The sequence below is a fragment of the Meles meles genome, chromosome 5 (genome assembly GCF_922984935.1).
Source record: "Meles meles chromosome 5, mMelMel3.1 paternal haplotype, whole genome shotgun sequence".
Classification (NCBI taxonomy): Eukaryota; Metazoa; Chordata; class Mammalia; order Carnivora; family Mustelidae; genus Meles; species Meles meles.
Window position 1 is genome coordinate 140,149,600 of NC_060070.1, and position 16,534 is coordinate 140,166,133.

A 16,534-nucleotide genomic window follows, 5' to 3' on the forward strand; every position below is an offset into this window, starting at 1 on the left:
GTTTCTTGTAGGCAACATACTGATGGGTTTTGTTTTTTTATCCATTCTGATACCCTGTGTCTTTTGATTGGGGCATTTAGCCCATTAACATTCAGGGTAACTATTGAGAGATATGAATTTAGTGCCATTATTAGCCTGTAAGGTGACTGTTACTGTATATTGTCTCTGTACCTTTCTGATCTACTACTTTTAGGCTCTCTCTTTGCTTAGAGGACCCCTTTCAATATTTCCTGTAGAGCTGGTTTGGTGTTTGCAAATTCTTTCAGTTTTTGTTTGTCCTAGAAGCTTTTGATCTCTCCTTCTATTTTCAATGATAGCCTAGCTGGATAGAGTATTCTTGGCTGCATGTTTTTCTCGTTGAGTGCTCTGAATATATCATGCCAGCTCTTTCTGGCCTGCCAGGTCTCTGTGGATAAGTCTGCCGCCAATCTAATATTTTTACCATTGTATGTTACAGACTTCTTTTCTCGGGCTGCTTTCAGGATTTTCTCTTTGTCACTAAGACTTGTAAATTTTACTATTAGGTGACGGGGTGTGGACCTATTCTTGTTGACTTTGAGGGGGGTTCTCTGCATCTCCTGGATTTTGATGCTTGTTCCCTTTGCCATATTAGGGAAATTCTCTCCAATGATTCTCTCCAATAGACCTTCTGCTCCCCTCTCTGTTTCTTCTTCTTCTGGAATCCCAATTATTCTAATGTTGTTTCGTCTTATGGTGTCACTTATCTCTCGAATTCTCCCCTCATGGTCCAGTAGCTGTTTGTCCCTCTTTTGCTCGGCTTCCTTATTCTCTGTCATTTGGTCTTCTATATCACTAATTCTTTCTTCTGCCTCATTTATCCTAGCAGTGAGAGCCTCCATTTTTGATTGCACCTCATTAATAGCTTTTTTTATTTCAACTTGGTTAGATTTTAGTTCTTTAATTTCTCCAGAAAGGGCTTTAATATCTCCAGAGAGGGTTTCTCTAATATCTTCCATGCCTTTTTCGAGCCCGGCTAGAATGTTCAGAATCGTCATTCTGAACTCTTGATCTGACATATTACCCATGTCTGTGTTGATTAGGTCCCTAGGCTTCGGTACTGTCTCTTGTTCTTTTGTTTGTGGTGATTTTTTCCGCCTTGTCATTTTGTCCAGATAAGAGGATATGAAGGAGCAAATAAACTACTAAAAGGGTGGCAAAGACCCCGGAAAAATGCGCTGTAACCAAATCAGAAGAGACCCCAAATTGTGGGGGGGAGAAAGGGGATAAAAACAGGTTCTGAAAAAAAAAGAAAAAAATTTAAAAAATAAAACAAATAAAAAATATAAAAAAGAAAGAAAAAAATATATATTGAGATGAACTAGTCAAAAAACGTTAAAAAAGAAAAGGGTAAAAGTTTTAAAAAATTTAGCAGAAGAAGAAAAAAGAAAAAAAAATTGAAAAAAGAAAAAAAAATTGAAAAAAGAAAAGAAAATTGAAGTAGCCGCAAGACTAAAGAATCATGGGGAGAAAGCCATGAGTTCCGTGCTTTGCTTTCTCCTCCTCTGGAATTGCTCTGCTGTCTTAGGAATTGAATTTGCTTTCTCCTTGATAGATGAACTTCGTCCTCGCTGGATATTTTGTTGATCTTCTGGGGGAGGGGCCTGTTGTAGTGACTCTCAAGTGTCTTTGCCCGAGGCGGGATTGCACCGCCCTTACCGGCGGCCGGACTAAGTAATCGGCTCGGGTTCGCTTTTGGGAGCTTCTGTTCCCTGAACGCTTTCCGTAGAGTTCCGGAGGACGGGAATGAAAATGGCGGCCTCCCAGTCTCTGGCCCGGAGGAGCCGAGAGCCTGGGACCCCACTCCTCAGTGCGCCCCCAGAGGACAGCACCCAAGCACTCCCGTATCCCCAGCCTCTAGCCGCGCTCCGAGCTCACCCAGCCCGCGACCAGTTCAAGGTAACCCCGAGCTGAGAGTTTAGTCCTCGGCTCTGTCTCTGCAGCCGGCTTCTCCGTTCTAATACCTGCGAGCTCTCCGACACTCCGACACCCCCGATCCTTCTGTGACCCTGCGGGGCCTGGGGCCACGCTGGCCCCGCGTGGGCTTCACCCCGGTTTAGCCCCTGGAGCAATGTCCCTCAGTGGAACAGACTTTTAAAAGTCCTGATTTTGTGCTCCGTTCCTCCACCGCTTGCCGGGAGCCGGCCCCTCCCCCCGCGGTCTATCTTCCCGTCGTTTTAGATTCACTTCTCCGCCAGTCCTACCTTTCAGAAAGTGGTTGATTTTCTGTTTCTAGAGTTGCTGTTCTTCTCTTCGCTCTCCCGTTGGATTTGTAGGTGTTTGCAGTGTTTAGATAAGCTATCGAGCTGATCTCCTGTTACCTGATGTAGTCTCAGGCTGCTACTTCTCCGCCATCTTCTGTGTGTCAACCAGGAATCACCCTTTAAAAATACATTTTATATATTCTGTTAATATGTATCCTGTTTTTTATATGTGTAGTTGTGTATATGCGTGTAGCTCTACTGACTGTTGTAAAACACCCAGTTTCTCAAGTACGGCCATTATACTCAAGCGGGCACTTTGCATTTTACTTTTTTTCCTGGATAAATGAAAAAGCGGCTTCAACCTAAATCACTTTCCTGCAGATTGCTTGACTTCCTGTCCATAACTTCCTTGCCTGGCAAATGGGACAGGTGGCAATATCCCTGCCTTGGAAGTGGAGAAGTTAAAGCCGGTTTCTCCAAGGTCCCTCGTTAGTCCCACGTCTGGGACTCAGGCTGGCCCCGGGCCCCTGTCCCGCATCTGCCGCACTGCGTGGGCCTCTGGCAGCTGTGTTCCAGCTAGCTCCCTCCAGAAGCTGCCTGCTTCTGTGTCCCAGAGCATTAGTGCATCCTGGCCTTCTCTCTTTGACTCCTGCCTCTTCTCTCCCCACCACTCCTAGGACCTGGCCACCCCGCAGGCCTTTGCACGAAACCCTTCCCTGGTGTGGGAGTTCTACCACTACCGGCGGGAGGTCATGCTGAGCAAGGAGCCGAACCCGGGGCACCTTGCCATTGCTGAATGTGAGGCCCGGCTGCGCGAGCAGGGCCGACGGGTCATAGTCATCACTCAGAACATCGATGAGCTGCACCGCAGGGCTGGCACCAAGAACCTTCTGGAAATCCATGGTGAGGGGCCCTCATGCAGGGAGGGGAACCAGACTTCAAACCACAAGTCCTGCCATTTCCCTCCAGGGACCCACTGAATCGGAATCTGCATTTTTTTCTTTAAGATTTTATTTATTTATTTGACAGAGGTAGATCACAAGTAGGCAGAGAGGCAGGCGGTGGGGGGTGGGTGTGGTGGAAACAGGCTCCCCGCGGAGCAGAGAGCCTGATGCAGGGCTCCATCCCAGGACCCTGAGATCATGACCCGAGCTGAAAGCAGAGGCCCAACTCACTGAGCCATCCAGGCTCCCCCGGAATCTGCATTTTGATGAGACGCAGACGCCCAGGCGTCTGGTGTGCGTATTGCACAGCGGCGGTGAAGTGCCCAGCCGGGCTGAGGGGAAATGGGAGGCTGGGGAACCTCCTTTAGCAGCAGCTGGCATTCCCTGGGGGGTAGCCATTTACCTTCCCTTTGTCTCCAGTTGGCTCTCTCCCCTGAGGCTGGGCTTCCGTTCAGCTGGTGAGCACTTAGGGAAGCTGCCAGATCAGTGACCTTCACTGCAGCCAGCCCACCAACTTTGTCTTACATCCTGGCTGGCTTCCCTTCTCTGCCCTTGATGACATCCTCCTTTTCCCTCACGTCCTCTTTCATCCTCTCCCTCTGCTTGGGGCTCACCAAAAAAATCTAATAAATTGATTCATACAAGGGCATAAATGGGTGTGCAAGATTTCTTCCCAAGGGCATTTGTGTTTAAGAGCCTACAAAACTTCCATCCCAAGGAATGAATTTCTAATTGTGGAATTTCCAGAAGAAGTGACCCCATGGGGAATGTTGCTGGTTTCTGTGGCTATGCAGTGAAGTTGCCCATTTTTGCCTGGGATAATGGTGGTGAAGCAGACTTCGCTTGGGTCCCGTATCGCTTTTGTGTCCCAGCAGTAGCTGGCCACCCACTAACTGGATGCCTTGTTGGCACGTTCTTCTACAGGGTCTGTCGATGCGGCTTGTTTCTGTGCAGGTGCAGAATGCAGGTGGTGTCCCTTGCCAGGTACAAATGTATCAAGTGGGGATGTTAACACCTCTCTTAGAATTGTTTCAAGGATTAAATAAGATAATATGTGCATTAGTTGGAACATTGGGGGTTGCAGATTGTTAGAACTCTTCTAATTTAGGTAGAAACAAGAGAAAGCCCTGCCTTCCATCAAACTAAAGATGCCACCATTTTTAAGATTCATCATGCCCAAGACGGGACTTGAACTCACAACCCCGAGACCAGGACCTGAGCTGAGATTGGAAGCTCCACCACCTAATCCCCCAGGAGCCCCGAGATACATCACATTTTTAATGTGACCCTTACAAGGAGAATAGTCTACCCAAACCATGATGTTTTATTACCCCTTAGAATTGTTACTTTGTAGTTATAGAAACAGTTTGTTCAAACTTACTTAGACACAGTTTTATTTTATTTTATTTATTTTATTTTGTTCTGTTAGTCACCATACAATACATATTACTTGTTTGTTTGTTTTAAAGATTTTATTTATTTATTTGAAAGAGATCACAAGTAGAGAGGCAGGCAGAGAGAGGGAGAGGCAGGCTCCCTGCTGAGCAGAGAGCCCGATGCAGGGCTTGATCCTAGGACCCTGAGATCATGACCTAAGCTGAAGGCAGAGGCTTTAATCCACTGCGCCACCCAGGTGCCCCAATACATATTAGTTTTTGATGTTGTGTTCCATGATTCATTGTTTGCATCTAACACCCAGTGCTCCAGGCAGTCCGTGCCCTCCTTAATTCCCACTACCGGGCCAACCCATCCCTCCTCCCCTGCCCCTCAGAAACTCTCCATTTGTTTCCCTGAGTCCATAGTCTCTCATGGTTCATCTATCACTCTGATTTCTCCCCTTTCATTTTTCCCTTCTCCTAATGTTCTCCGTGCTATTCCTTATGCTCCACAAGTAAGCAAAACCATATGAAAATTGACTCTCTCTGCTTGACTTATTTCACTCAGCATAATCTCCTCCAGTCCCGTCCATGTTGATACAAGAGTTGAGTATTCATCCTCTCTGATGGAGGCATAGTACTCCATTGTATATATGGACCACATCTTGTTTATCCATTTGTCTGTCAAAGGTCATCTCGGCTCTTTCCACAGTTTGGTGACTGTGGCCATTGCTGCTATGAACACTGGGGTGCATATGGCCCTTCTTTTCACGACATCTGTGTCTCTGGGGTAAATACCCAGTAGGGCAGTTGCTGGGTCATAGGGTAGCTCCATTTTTAATTTTTTGAGGAGCCTCCACACTGTTTTCCAGAACAGCTGCACCAACTTGCATTCCCACCAACAGTGTAAGAGGGTTCCCCTTTCTCCACATCCTCTCCAACACTTGCTGTTTACTGTCCTGTTAATTTTGGCCATTCCAACTGGTGTAAGGTGGTATCTTAATGTGGTTTTGATTTGAATCTCCCTGATGGGCTAATAATGATGATGAACATTTTTTCATGTGTCTGATAGCCTTTTGTGTGTCTTCTTTGGAGAAGTGTCTGTTCATGTCTTCTCTCCATTTTTTAACTTGATTATCTTTTTGTGTGTGTGTGTTGAGTTTGAGAAGTTCTTTATAGATCTTGGATATCAGCGCTTTGTCTGTAGCGTCATTTGCAAATATCTTCTCCCATTCCATGGGTTGCCTCTTTGTTTTGCTGACTGTTTCCTTTGCTGTGCAGAAGCTTTTTATCTTGCTGGGAAAATTGGACAGCCATATACAGAAGAACAGAACTGGACTGTTCTCTTCCACCATACACAAAGGTAAACTCTAAATGGATGAAAGACCTCGATGTAAGACAGGAATCCATCAAAATCCTAGATAAGAACATAGGCAATAACCTCGTTGACATTGGCCACAGCAACTTCTTTCAAGACACGTCTCCTTAGACACTGTTTTAGAAACTATATCACACTTGCACATATAAAATACAAAAGGGCACCTGGGTGACTCAGTCTGTTGAGCTTCTGTCTTTGGCTTGGCAGTGATCCCGGGGTTCTGAAATCAAGACCCGCATCGGGCTTCCTGCCCAGCAGGGAGCCTGCTTCTCCCTCTGCCTCTGCTGCTGCCCGTGCTTGTGCTCACTCTCTCCCTCTCTCTTTAGCAAAAATACATAAATAAAATCTTAAAAAAAAAACCCCACAAAATGAGTGCAATAAAATGGGTAGGTATGCCTCACGAGCCAGCTCGTTGGCATCACTTGCAAACAACCCCAAGGCGTCTGTGACACCGTGTGTTCCTTGCTCTGTGCCATCCAGGGTATCTGCGACATAGCATTCCCAGAAAGGCTGCTTTTTTCTTGTCTCCAGCTTCCCTTCCAAGCTGCTGACACCCGTCCTGCAGAGTCCAATCCTGGGCCTCTCGCTCTTACCCAAACGTGTCCGTGGAAGGTGGAAGGGTTGTGGACAACAGCCAGAACTCTTTGTCCTCCTCACATGGTCCTTCAGTGGTTCTTCGGCTGAAACGGCTGGGGCTGGCCTTTGTTCCCTCAGGCCCTTGAGACTACCGGATTAGCTACCATGATCGGGCCAGTCTGAAGCCGGGGCCTAAGCTTGTATTTTGGGATGGGATGGACAGCTCCTTCCGCTCAGCATGGGGTAGAAGAGAAATGGCTCCCCGAGGAGGGAATGCTGGACGGAATGGAGTGACACACATCCACCCTGGCGTGTGGCGGGCTCAGTGCGGCGTTGGACGCAAGGTGAACATCTGGTGAATTACGGTCACGTTACTGGCTCCTCAAGAAATGGTCACTGGTTTGAACAATTACTGGCTTATATACACGTAGATTTATGTATTCACGGAGCTGCTTTTGTATAAAAGTCAAAATTTGTTAGGTCGAAGTGAAAAGTTTGCAAATACATCCAAGGTAGGGAACCTTTATCAACCATGTACTTGGTAAACCACGCCCTTCGGTTCACTGTGGCTTCGTGTGTCCTAACGACCACTTCAAACGCACCTGCACATCGAGGTCATTTAAGAGCCCCTTCGCGGGGCACCTGGGTGGCTCTGGGTTAAAGCCTCTGCCTTCGGCTCAGGTCATAATCCCGGGGTCCTGGGATCGAGCCCCACATCGGGCTCTCTGCTCAGCGGGGAGCCTGCTTCCTCCTCTCTCTCCCTGCCTGCCTCTCTGACTAGTTACAATCTCTGTCTATCAAATAAATGAAATCTTAAAAAAAAAAAAAAAAAAAAGAGCCCCTTCGCCATGGAGTAAGGGATTTTATGTCTCTCCCTTCCAGATTGCAGGGTCCAGGAGGCAGGTGCCCTCGGCTGGCTTAGGACCGCTGCCCACCTTTGTGTTTCCCTTGAAACATAGGGCAGCCCCATTTACTAACATGGACCCATAAAAACTTGGTTATTTTGTACCCTCTCACAGAGACAATTGCTGTTGATTATACTAAACTCTGGTCTCGTTTAATTCGTGTTTTTCAGGTAGCTTATTTAAAACCCGCTGTACCTCTTGTGGCGTTGTGGCTGAGAATTACAAGAGTCCCATTTGTGCGGCTTTATCAGGGAAAGGGTAATTATACTGCTCACCAGAACAAGTGTGTGTTGTTTTCTCTTTTCAGTTGAACATAAATGTAAGGAAATTGAACTGTAGCCTAGGATTCCCATGGATATTTGTGAAAAATAAGACTAGACACAGTACAGCCATCTGATAAAAGAAATATCTTGCTTGGGGCACCTGGGTGGCTCAGTGGGTTAAGCCTCTGCCTTTGGCTCAGGTCATGATCTCAGGGTCCTGGGATAGAGCCCCGCATTGGGCTGTCTGCTTCCCCCTCTCTCTCTGCTTGCCTCTCTGCCTACTTGTGATCTCTGTCTGTCAAATAAATAAATAAAAATCTTAAAAAAAAAAAAAAGAAAGAAATACCTTGCTCAAAGTTTACAGTGCTAGGTAAAAACCACAGGACCTAACTGTTACCTCATATGATCCCAACACACACACACACCCCCTTCATGTTGATATATCTGTATGCAGGTAAAAAATACAATAAAATATTAACAGTGATTATCGAGAATGGTGGGATTACAGGAAATTTTGATTTCTTCTTTACCACTCTGTAGACTTCTCTAACAATTCTGTGATGAACATGTACTATTATTATAATTAGGGGAAAAATAAGAATATACTTGGAATATTGAGAAAAATTTTACCTGGCCATTTTAAGTCAGTATAAGTCATAGAAGCAATATATTAGTACTTATCCGTGCGGAAGAGTGAAATCATGATGACGTACACAGCGCATGTCATGAAACTCCCGTTGGCTTCCTAGCAGCTCACCCCCTCCCCACATGCAGATTCCTTCTCTTGAGTAAAACCTCCAGTAGCTAATTGTTTGTTGTATGTCCTTCTTGGGCCCCTCTAAGTCAGCATGTACTAATTACGGGTTTTGAACTGTATGCTGCCGGGAAAATATGCAGATTTATTGGGTTATGTTATCTCTTTGCTCTTTGATTATACCAATGACATTGTTTCCTTTTAAATACTGTTTGCTTCAGTGCTCCAGACCCTGAAGCTCAAGATGCTGGGATCCCAGTGGAGAAACTTCCCCGGTGGGTAAAACAACATCGATCCGTGTTTGGTTTCCCAGATTGCAAAAAAACAAAAAAAGAAAGGAATCAAAATCTAAGTTCATTTTGTGAGGTGCCTCTTAATTTTTTTCTTAAAGATTATTTGAGAGAGAGTCAGCATACATGAGCACCAGGAGGGGCAGAGGCAGAGGGAGAGGCAGGCTCCCCGCTGAGCCCAGAGCGTGATGTGGGACTCGATCCCAGGACCCTGAGATCATGACCCGAGCCGAAGGCAGACACTCAACCAACTGAGCCACCCAGGTGCTCTGTGAGGTGCTTCTTAAAGGTGCCAGTGCAGAAATCAGCCCTGACCTATGAGGCCAACAGGGAAAGGGCAAAGGTGAACCAAAGCAGGGTGAGGAGAACGCCTTTCTGGTCTCTTTGCTTCATGTTGTGGTGGGAGAATTTGAGGTCTGGAAGGTTTCTGGAACTGTTAGGCTACAGATGTGTATCTGGTGTGTGTAAAGTGTATTATCTTCATCCTTCTTCTCGTCATCAGTGTTATCAATGCAGGGAAAAAGGAGGTAGTAAAAAAGGTCTTGAGAAGGTGAAATTACAGGACCAGACAGGATTTTCACATTACGATAAACCTGGAGAGACTTTTCTCTCAGGTTTCCCAAACCAGATGTTACCACAGTGGTTCCTAAAATGTTTCATAGAACACTAGATCCATGCGACGTTGATAGGCATTACTTGAAAAAAAATGTCATGTGCTCCAATAAATACGGAAACCACAGATTAAACAAAGTCAGAGTAAATTTGCTTTCCTGCAGGACTTCTCAGAGCATTTAATATGTGAAGTACACTGTTCCTCCTTAAAAAGTGGTTATAATATTTCACTGGCTTATATAACTACAGAACCCTTTTTATGATTCTTAGGATTTTCATTACCGAATTCTAAAGTTTGATATAAAGCAATGGGGAACCCTGAGCAGTTCTTGGGGAGATTATTAAGATGAAAAGGATGTTTGGGGGATTATTTTAGAAGGTTTGTATAAGATGACCTAGAGGTAGGAGGGAGTGAAAAATGAGAAGGTTTTGGCAATGGACCCTGGAGAACTTGGCTGTGGTCAGGGCCAGAAAAAGGTAAATCTGAGGAAACAGGAAAGGAGGTCATTGATGAGACCAGCTGGTGGTTGCGGTGTTAGAGGCAGGTCTGAGCCTGGTTCCACCCAGGCAGCCACACTGATGCATGTGGTAAAGTAGCTGGGAAAGAAAGTTGCTGTGCAAACCCCAAATCCAGGGGCATCTGGGTGGCTCAGTCAGTTAAGCATCTGCCTTCTACTTAGGTCATGATCCCAGGGTCCTAGGATTGAGTCCTGTGTGGGGCTCCTTGCTCAGCGGGGAGTCTGTTTCCTCCCTCTCCCTCTGCCTCTCCCCCTGCTTGTATGCTCTCTCTCTCTGACAAATAAATAGATAAACTTTAAAAAAAAAATCCAACTGCGTCAATGTTGGAGATCAGTTGGCTTTCTCCGAGCTTTGCGGATCAGGCAGCATCCCATCTCACAGACGGAAAGGCACTCCAAGGAGCCACGCACAATGGAAGATTCTTATAGGCCGAAGGAGACAGGGCGAGGAAGTTTTTCTAGCAAGGAGGGAATTGTTTCAGACGAGGTCACCTTCCTTCAGGGGACCTGGGAGTGTTTTAGCGGCTTACCCCGCTAGTGCTGACCAGGTGGTTCCACACTGGCTGGTGAGAGGTCACATTCCCTGGAGAGGCTGAAGCTACAGGTCAGATAGTAAGTCTTAGTTTGCTGACATGGGACTTAGCACAAGAGACTCCATATTGGGCCTGTTGTCTTTTGAAACGCTTTAGAAAGGCAATGTGAAGGTTGGTCAAAACACGTGTGTCAACACATGAGTCCCGTGAATCCAGACAAAATAAAAACTTGATGAGGGCCATTAAAATGAGTAATTTCTATCCAGGATAAGTTCACATGGTCTAGTAGGGGAGGAACAGAGAATAAGAAGGATCAGAGCCACCCAACTGGACAGCCTTCCTGTGACCCACCTAGACAGACCTTCTGGCAGGGCAGGTGTTGGGGTTGGGTGAAGGACGATGTTCTTACAGGTGTGAAGAGGCCGGGTGCGGGGGTCTGCTGCGACCCCATGTGGTGTGGTTTGGAGAAAACCTGGATCCTGCCATTCTGGAAGAGGTTGACAAAGAGCTGACCCTCTGCGACTTGTGTCTAGTGGTAGGTCATTCCCTTCCCTGATCCTTGAGATTTTCTGGAACACCAGGACTGGGGTGGAGTTTGGTATTTCTTTCCTCCCTCTCTCCTTCCCCCTCCTACCTTCCTTTTCTGTTCCCTTTCCTTCCTTCCCCCTCCGAATTTGTGTGTTGAAAGGTCTTGTGGTACCCTACAGAAAAATGAAAGAACGAAGAATACAAATTGATCTTAAATGCACAACTATGTAAGACCGTGTCTTAGGCTTCATGAAGCCTCTTTCCACCAAAAAAAAAAAAAAAAAAAGCATGTTATTGTTTCTGATTTTGAAAGTACTACATGCTCATTATTAAAGGAGTGCAAAATTGTAAAGAGGAAATTTGAAATCCCCAATAACTCTACAATCCAGAAATAACCACAGTTAGCATTTTAGTATATTTCTTCTCTAGATCAGAAGTGAGAAACTGTGGCCTGTGGGCCAGATCTGGGCCACCAGTTGTTTTTGTAAATAAAGTTTTATTGGAACACAGCCATATCCATTCTTCTGGGTCCTCTCCGGCTGCCTTTACACTCTAATGGCAGAGTTGACTCTTTGTGATGGAGACTGTCTGGCTTACAAAGCCTAAAAAAATTACTATCCGGCCCTTTACTTGCCCATCCCTGGGCTAGATATTTTCTTATGCAGATGTATACATATAGTTTAAAATTCAAAAATGGGTTCAGACTATTTGCTCTTTTTAAAAAATTCTATCATACTTTTTATTTTTTTCTGAAAATATGTTCCCATCTCAAAAGTAACTTAGAGAATTGAAATAGAAATTTAGTCCCATAATTTCTGCATTTAAACGAACCACGATCATTTATAGATGGGAGGAGTCATCTACCAATATTTAAATCAAAAATATTTTTATATGCTCTCTTTTGAAACAACTTTACACACATATATTCCTTGTCAGTCCATTCACAAATTTGCATCATCTTTTAACTCGCTGCATGGTGTCCTGTTGCTTGATATAAAAGGAGATATTTAATGAGTCCTCTGCTTTTGGACATTTAGGCCATTTCACATTTTGATAAATAATGCTACGGTGAATAGTCTTAGACATAACTTCTTAGCATCTTCTTCAGATCCTTCCCTTAGGACACATTTTCCTAGAAGTGGAATTAATTGGACAAAGAATATGCATATTACAGAATTTCTAGAACATGTCTTTAGAAGCAGAAGGACTTTCTCATGGATGCGTATTCACCTGGCCGGAACTGTTGAGCTCATCCCAGGGTTGCGTCCGTGCTCTTGACCCATGGTCACATGAGAAAAGCTGGTTTATCTAGCATGTTCTGGTCTTTCCTTTCTTGGAAAGCACATTTGTAAATACGTGTTTATAGGGAAAAACCTGAAAGAATATATATTAAAATGTGAACCGTGGTTATCTTGAGGTAGCAGGAGGATGACATATATGTATTTTTTCTTTGTATTTTCTAATGTTAAAAAAAAGAACATGAATTATTGGCATCACCTCCCAGAACAGAAACAAAACGGAGCCATTCATCTGCCGTTCTCTCCATTTGTGCTGCTTTTCTTCTAGCACATTCTTCTAGTGATCAGCCCAAAGGATGCCTCCTAACTTCCCCATCTGTCCTTTGGAAGCTCCCCCTTGTGCCCATCCAGCTTAGCTTCCCTCACATCTGTAACCACAAACTGGCCTGAGTTTCTGTCAGGTTTTCTGAAAGAATGTTCCTTCTTATAGTGTGGTCACTTGTCCGTTTCCATTCGTTTGCTTTGTAGGTGGGAACTTCCTCCGTGGTTTATCCTGCCGCCATGTTCGCACCCCAGGTGTCTGCCCGGGGAGTGCCAGTGGCCGAATTCAACATGGAAACCACCCCGGCCACCAACAGATTCAGGTACAGGGAATGCCAAGGTGGGAGGCAGAAGTCACCGAGCTGGTTTGGATATGTCGTCTGAACAGATCTTACCCACTGTTCTCGTTCAGAAAAAAAGACACAGAGTTTATGTTTTCTAATTTGGTCTGTAGGTGCCTTTTTTTTTTTTTTTAAGATTTTATTTATTTATTTATCAGAGAGAGAGAGATAGGGAGAACACAAGCAGGCAGAGTGGCAGGTAGAGGCGGAGAGAGAAGCAGGCTCCCTGCTGGGCAAGGAGCCCCATGGGGGACTTGATCCCAGAACCCTGGGATCAGGACCTGAGCCGAAGGCAGTGGCTTAACCCACTGAGCCACCCAGGCGCCCCTGGTCTATAGGTGCTTTGATGGAAGAACAAAATATTGGTAACTGTAGACGAAGGCAGCCATGTCGTTTTCCAGGGGATTTGCCTTAGGGCTCTTGTTCACACTTGGAAAGTTCTTCTGGAATGAACATTTCACTTGTATTTTCCAGCGAGAGTTGGTAGCGGCATTAGGTGTGGGTGAGTTGAATACCCAGCGCACAGCCGGGGTGATGTCCGTGTGCATCTTCCTCCTTCATCCCCCGCTGTGCCTCCAGGCCGTGGCCTGGTGAGCGCCTCTTTGGTCTCATTGCCAAACACCCGCCGAATTACCAGATAGCCTCAGGATCGCCATCTGGGGCTGCATCGTGGTGCTGATCCTGTCTCTCCTATTTGTGTGGAAAGTGGAGACCATCAGACTATGCGTTGCGTTTTTTGGTCTCATTCTGAGTTCTATTTTATCCTCACCTTCATTTGGTTACTTTTTGGACCGTGATTGTTTTGTTTTCCCATTTAATTTCATTTATATATTTTTATCAGTCTGCTTACTTCCTTTCTAAGGTAGAATATAAATAACTCATAAAGAAATGTGAATATAGTAAGTATTATAAACATTATTTTAAATATTATAAATTTAAATTTTTGATTTTTAATACTTTATAATAAAAATTTATAGTTTAAAATTATTATAAATAAAATGTAAGTCTTCACTGAAACTTGTTATCATTACGTAAAGCAGTGGTTGTTGCCTCAGCTACATATTTAAAAATAATATGGCTGGGTACCACGTGTGAGATTCTGATGTAACTCGCCTTAGGTGGAGCCTGACCATCACAACTTCCTAGATGAGTCTACCGTGCAGCCAGGATGAGGACCGGCATTCCGAGTTTTCACAGGGATAAAAAATGTGCCACAGACTGTGTGGAAATGCCCTTAATGACCCCCTTTGAGTGAGCTGGCTGAGTCTAATCTCCTCCCTGTCTTTTTAATCAGTACCGTTTGTGTCCTCGGCCCGCTTCTTCATTTATGTGTAAGTGGTAGGAACGAGAAGGACATCCCTTTAGAAGATTGCCTTCTATGTAAAACGGATTCTTTGAAAACTATACAGTGAGATAAATGAAAAGATCTGAACACGAGGAATGACACTCGTGTCTGTGGACCAGACAACATCATAATGTCAAGGGTGCGGTACTCCCTGAATTGATTTACAGATACGGCTGGTCTCCACCCACAGTGCATCTGGCTTCTTGGCTAAAACCGGCAAGGTGATCCTAAACTTCATATGGAAATGCAAGGGGCCCAGAAGAGCCAAAACAAAAAAGAAGGATGAAGTTGAAGAACTCACACTTTGCAGTTTCAAAAGTTACTACGAAGTTACAGCCATCAGGACAGCATAGTGCTGGAGTGAGGATAGACAAGATTGAGAGTCCAGAAATAAACTCTCAGTGTGGGGCACCTGGGTGGCTCAGTAGTTTAAAGCCTCTGCCTTTGGCTTGGTTCGTGATCCCAGTGGGATCGAGCCCCACATCGGGCTCTCTGCTCAGCAGGGAGCCTGTTTCTCCCTCTCTCTCTGCCTGTCTCTCTGCCTACTTGTGATCTCTGTCAAATAAATAAAATCTTAAAAAAATAAAACCCTCAGTGTATGACCAGCTGATTTTTGGAAAGGGTCTGAAGACAAATCAGGGAAAGAGTAGTCCTTTTAACAAATGGTTCTGGAACGGCTGAATTGCCACCTGCAAAAGAATGAAATTGGACTCCTTCTTCATACTACGTGCAGAAATTAACCCAAGTGGATCATGGACCTTGATATAAGAGCTAAGAGTATAAAATACTTTTGAGAAAATATAGGAGTAAGTCCTTATGCCCTCGAGTTAGTCAAAGCCTCCGTGACATGACATCAAAAGCTCAAGTGACATAAGAAAAATGGGCAACCTGGCTTTCTGTCAACATTAGAAACCTCTGTGCTTCAATGGGAGGAAATATTTGCAAGCCAAATATTTGATATGGGACTTGCATCCGGAGTATATAAAGAACTCTCACAGTTCAACAATAATAAGAGAAGTCCAATTAGAAATGGGCCAAATATTTGAATAGACATTTCTCCAAATATATATACACGGTCAATAAGCATATTGAAAATTGCTGAACATTATTAAAATTAGGGAAATAGAAATTAAAACCACCATGAGATACCCTTTAACAACCACTGGCGTGGCTATAATTAAAAAAAACAAAAAAACCAACAAGTGTTGGTGAAGAAACTGACCCCCTCATCCGTTGCTGGTGGAAGGGTACAATGATGTCATTGCTTTGGAAGACAGTCTGGCAATTCCTCCAAAGGTTTTATGCGGAGCTAACATAAGATCCTGTGATTCTCACAGCAGCATTGTTCATAATAATCCGAGAGCGGGAATAATACAGATGTCCTTCATCTGATTAGTGGATAAAGGAAATGTATTTATACAATGGAGTATTAGCTGGAAAAGAATGATGCGACATTCATGCGACAGCATGAATGACCCTTGAAAACATTACACTAAGTGAAAGAAGCCAGACGCACAAGACCACAAATCCCATGATTCCATTTATATGAGATATCTAGAAATCGACAAGGACTCAGAGTGGATGAGAGGTTGTCTAGGGTTGGGTAGGAAGGAACGGGAAGTAACCATTAATGGGGACAGGTTTCCTTTTGGGGTGATGAAAGTGTTCTAATGTCGATTGTGGTGCTGGTTGTACAATTTTGTGAGTATACTAAAAAAAAAATTATACATTCTAAACAGATTATATGTGAATGACATCTCAATAAAACTGTCTTATTAAAGATTAAATTCTCAAAAGTAAAGTAGATAAAAAAAGAAAAAAGAAATAAAATAAAAATTAAATTGTCCCCTGAACTTATCCCCTGAAAAATAGACATGAGGCCTCTAATATGCACTGTGGCACCGAAGCTAGAGTGCGTACATTACAAGTAAAGTAAAAATAATGTCATAGCCAGACAACTCGGGCCCCTCATCTGCTTGAAAGAGCATCAGAATCCTCCACGAGTGGGGAGTCATCAGTTTCCTAAAGGAGGGAATGAGCTACATCCTCTGTCCCTTCTCCTGTGGTTTATTTTGAGTCCTATGCTCTCCAGCTCACTTCTACTAAGTAGAAAGAATGAAAACAAATCATCACCATAGAAAAGTAACAAAACGCAGGTAGGGGAAAAAGAAGAAAATAAGAGCAGAATCCTTCTACAAGCCCAGAGCTGGCCTCCGCCTTTCATGCCCCGGACTGACCAGCAGCTCCTGGGCGTCCGTTGTGTGCGTCTTCAAAGGAAATTGAACTTGGTAGTTTTCCTGCAAGTTAAGAAGAGAATCCTGGCAGTTAAGGACATCGTTTTGTAAGTGGGCCCTCCTGAAACTACAGACCTGACCCAGCCGCTTCACTTT

General features: G+C 44.5%; 1 protein-coding gene across 9 annotated transcripts in view; it reads left to right on the forward strand.

Annotated features, from left to right (window-relative positions):
* Positions 1-16,534, forward strand: part of SIRT5 (sirtuin 5) — a 45,385-nt gene that overhangs the window by 20,881 nt on the left and 7,970 nt on the right. For 8 of the 9 annotated variants that reach the window (XM_046004851.1, XM_046004846.1, XM_046004849.1 and 5 more), the window contains 5 exons: positions 2,900-3,125; positions 7,572-7,659; positions 8,640-8,693; positions 10,783-10,906; positions 12,666-12,781. In XM_046004851.1, the coding sequence (XP_045860807.1) occupies positions 2,900-3,125; positions 7,572-7,659; positions 8,640-8,693; positions 10,783-10,906; positions 12,666-12,781 (608 nt within the window). Of the gene's footprint in view, positions 1-2,899; positions 3,126-7,571; positions 7,660-8,639; positions 8,694-10,782; positions 10,907-12,665; positions 12,782-13,917; positions 14,588-16,534 lie in introns of those variants that run through there. The other variant, XM_046004843.1, reaches the window with a different exon arrangement.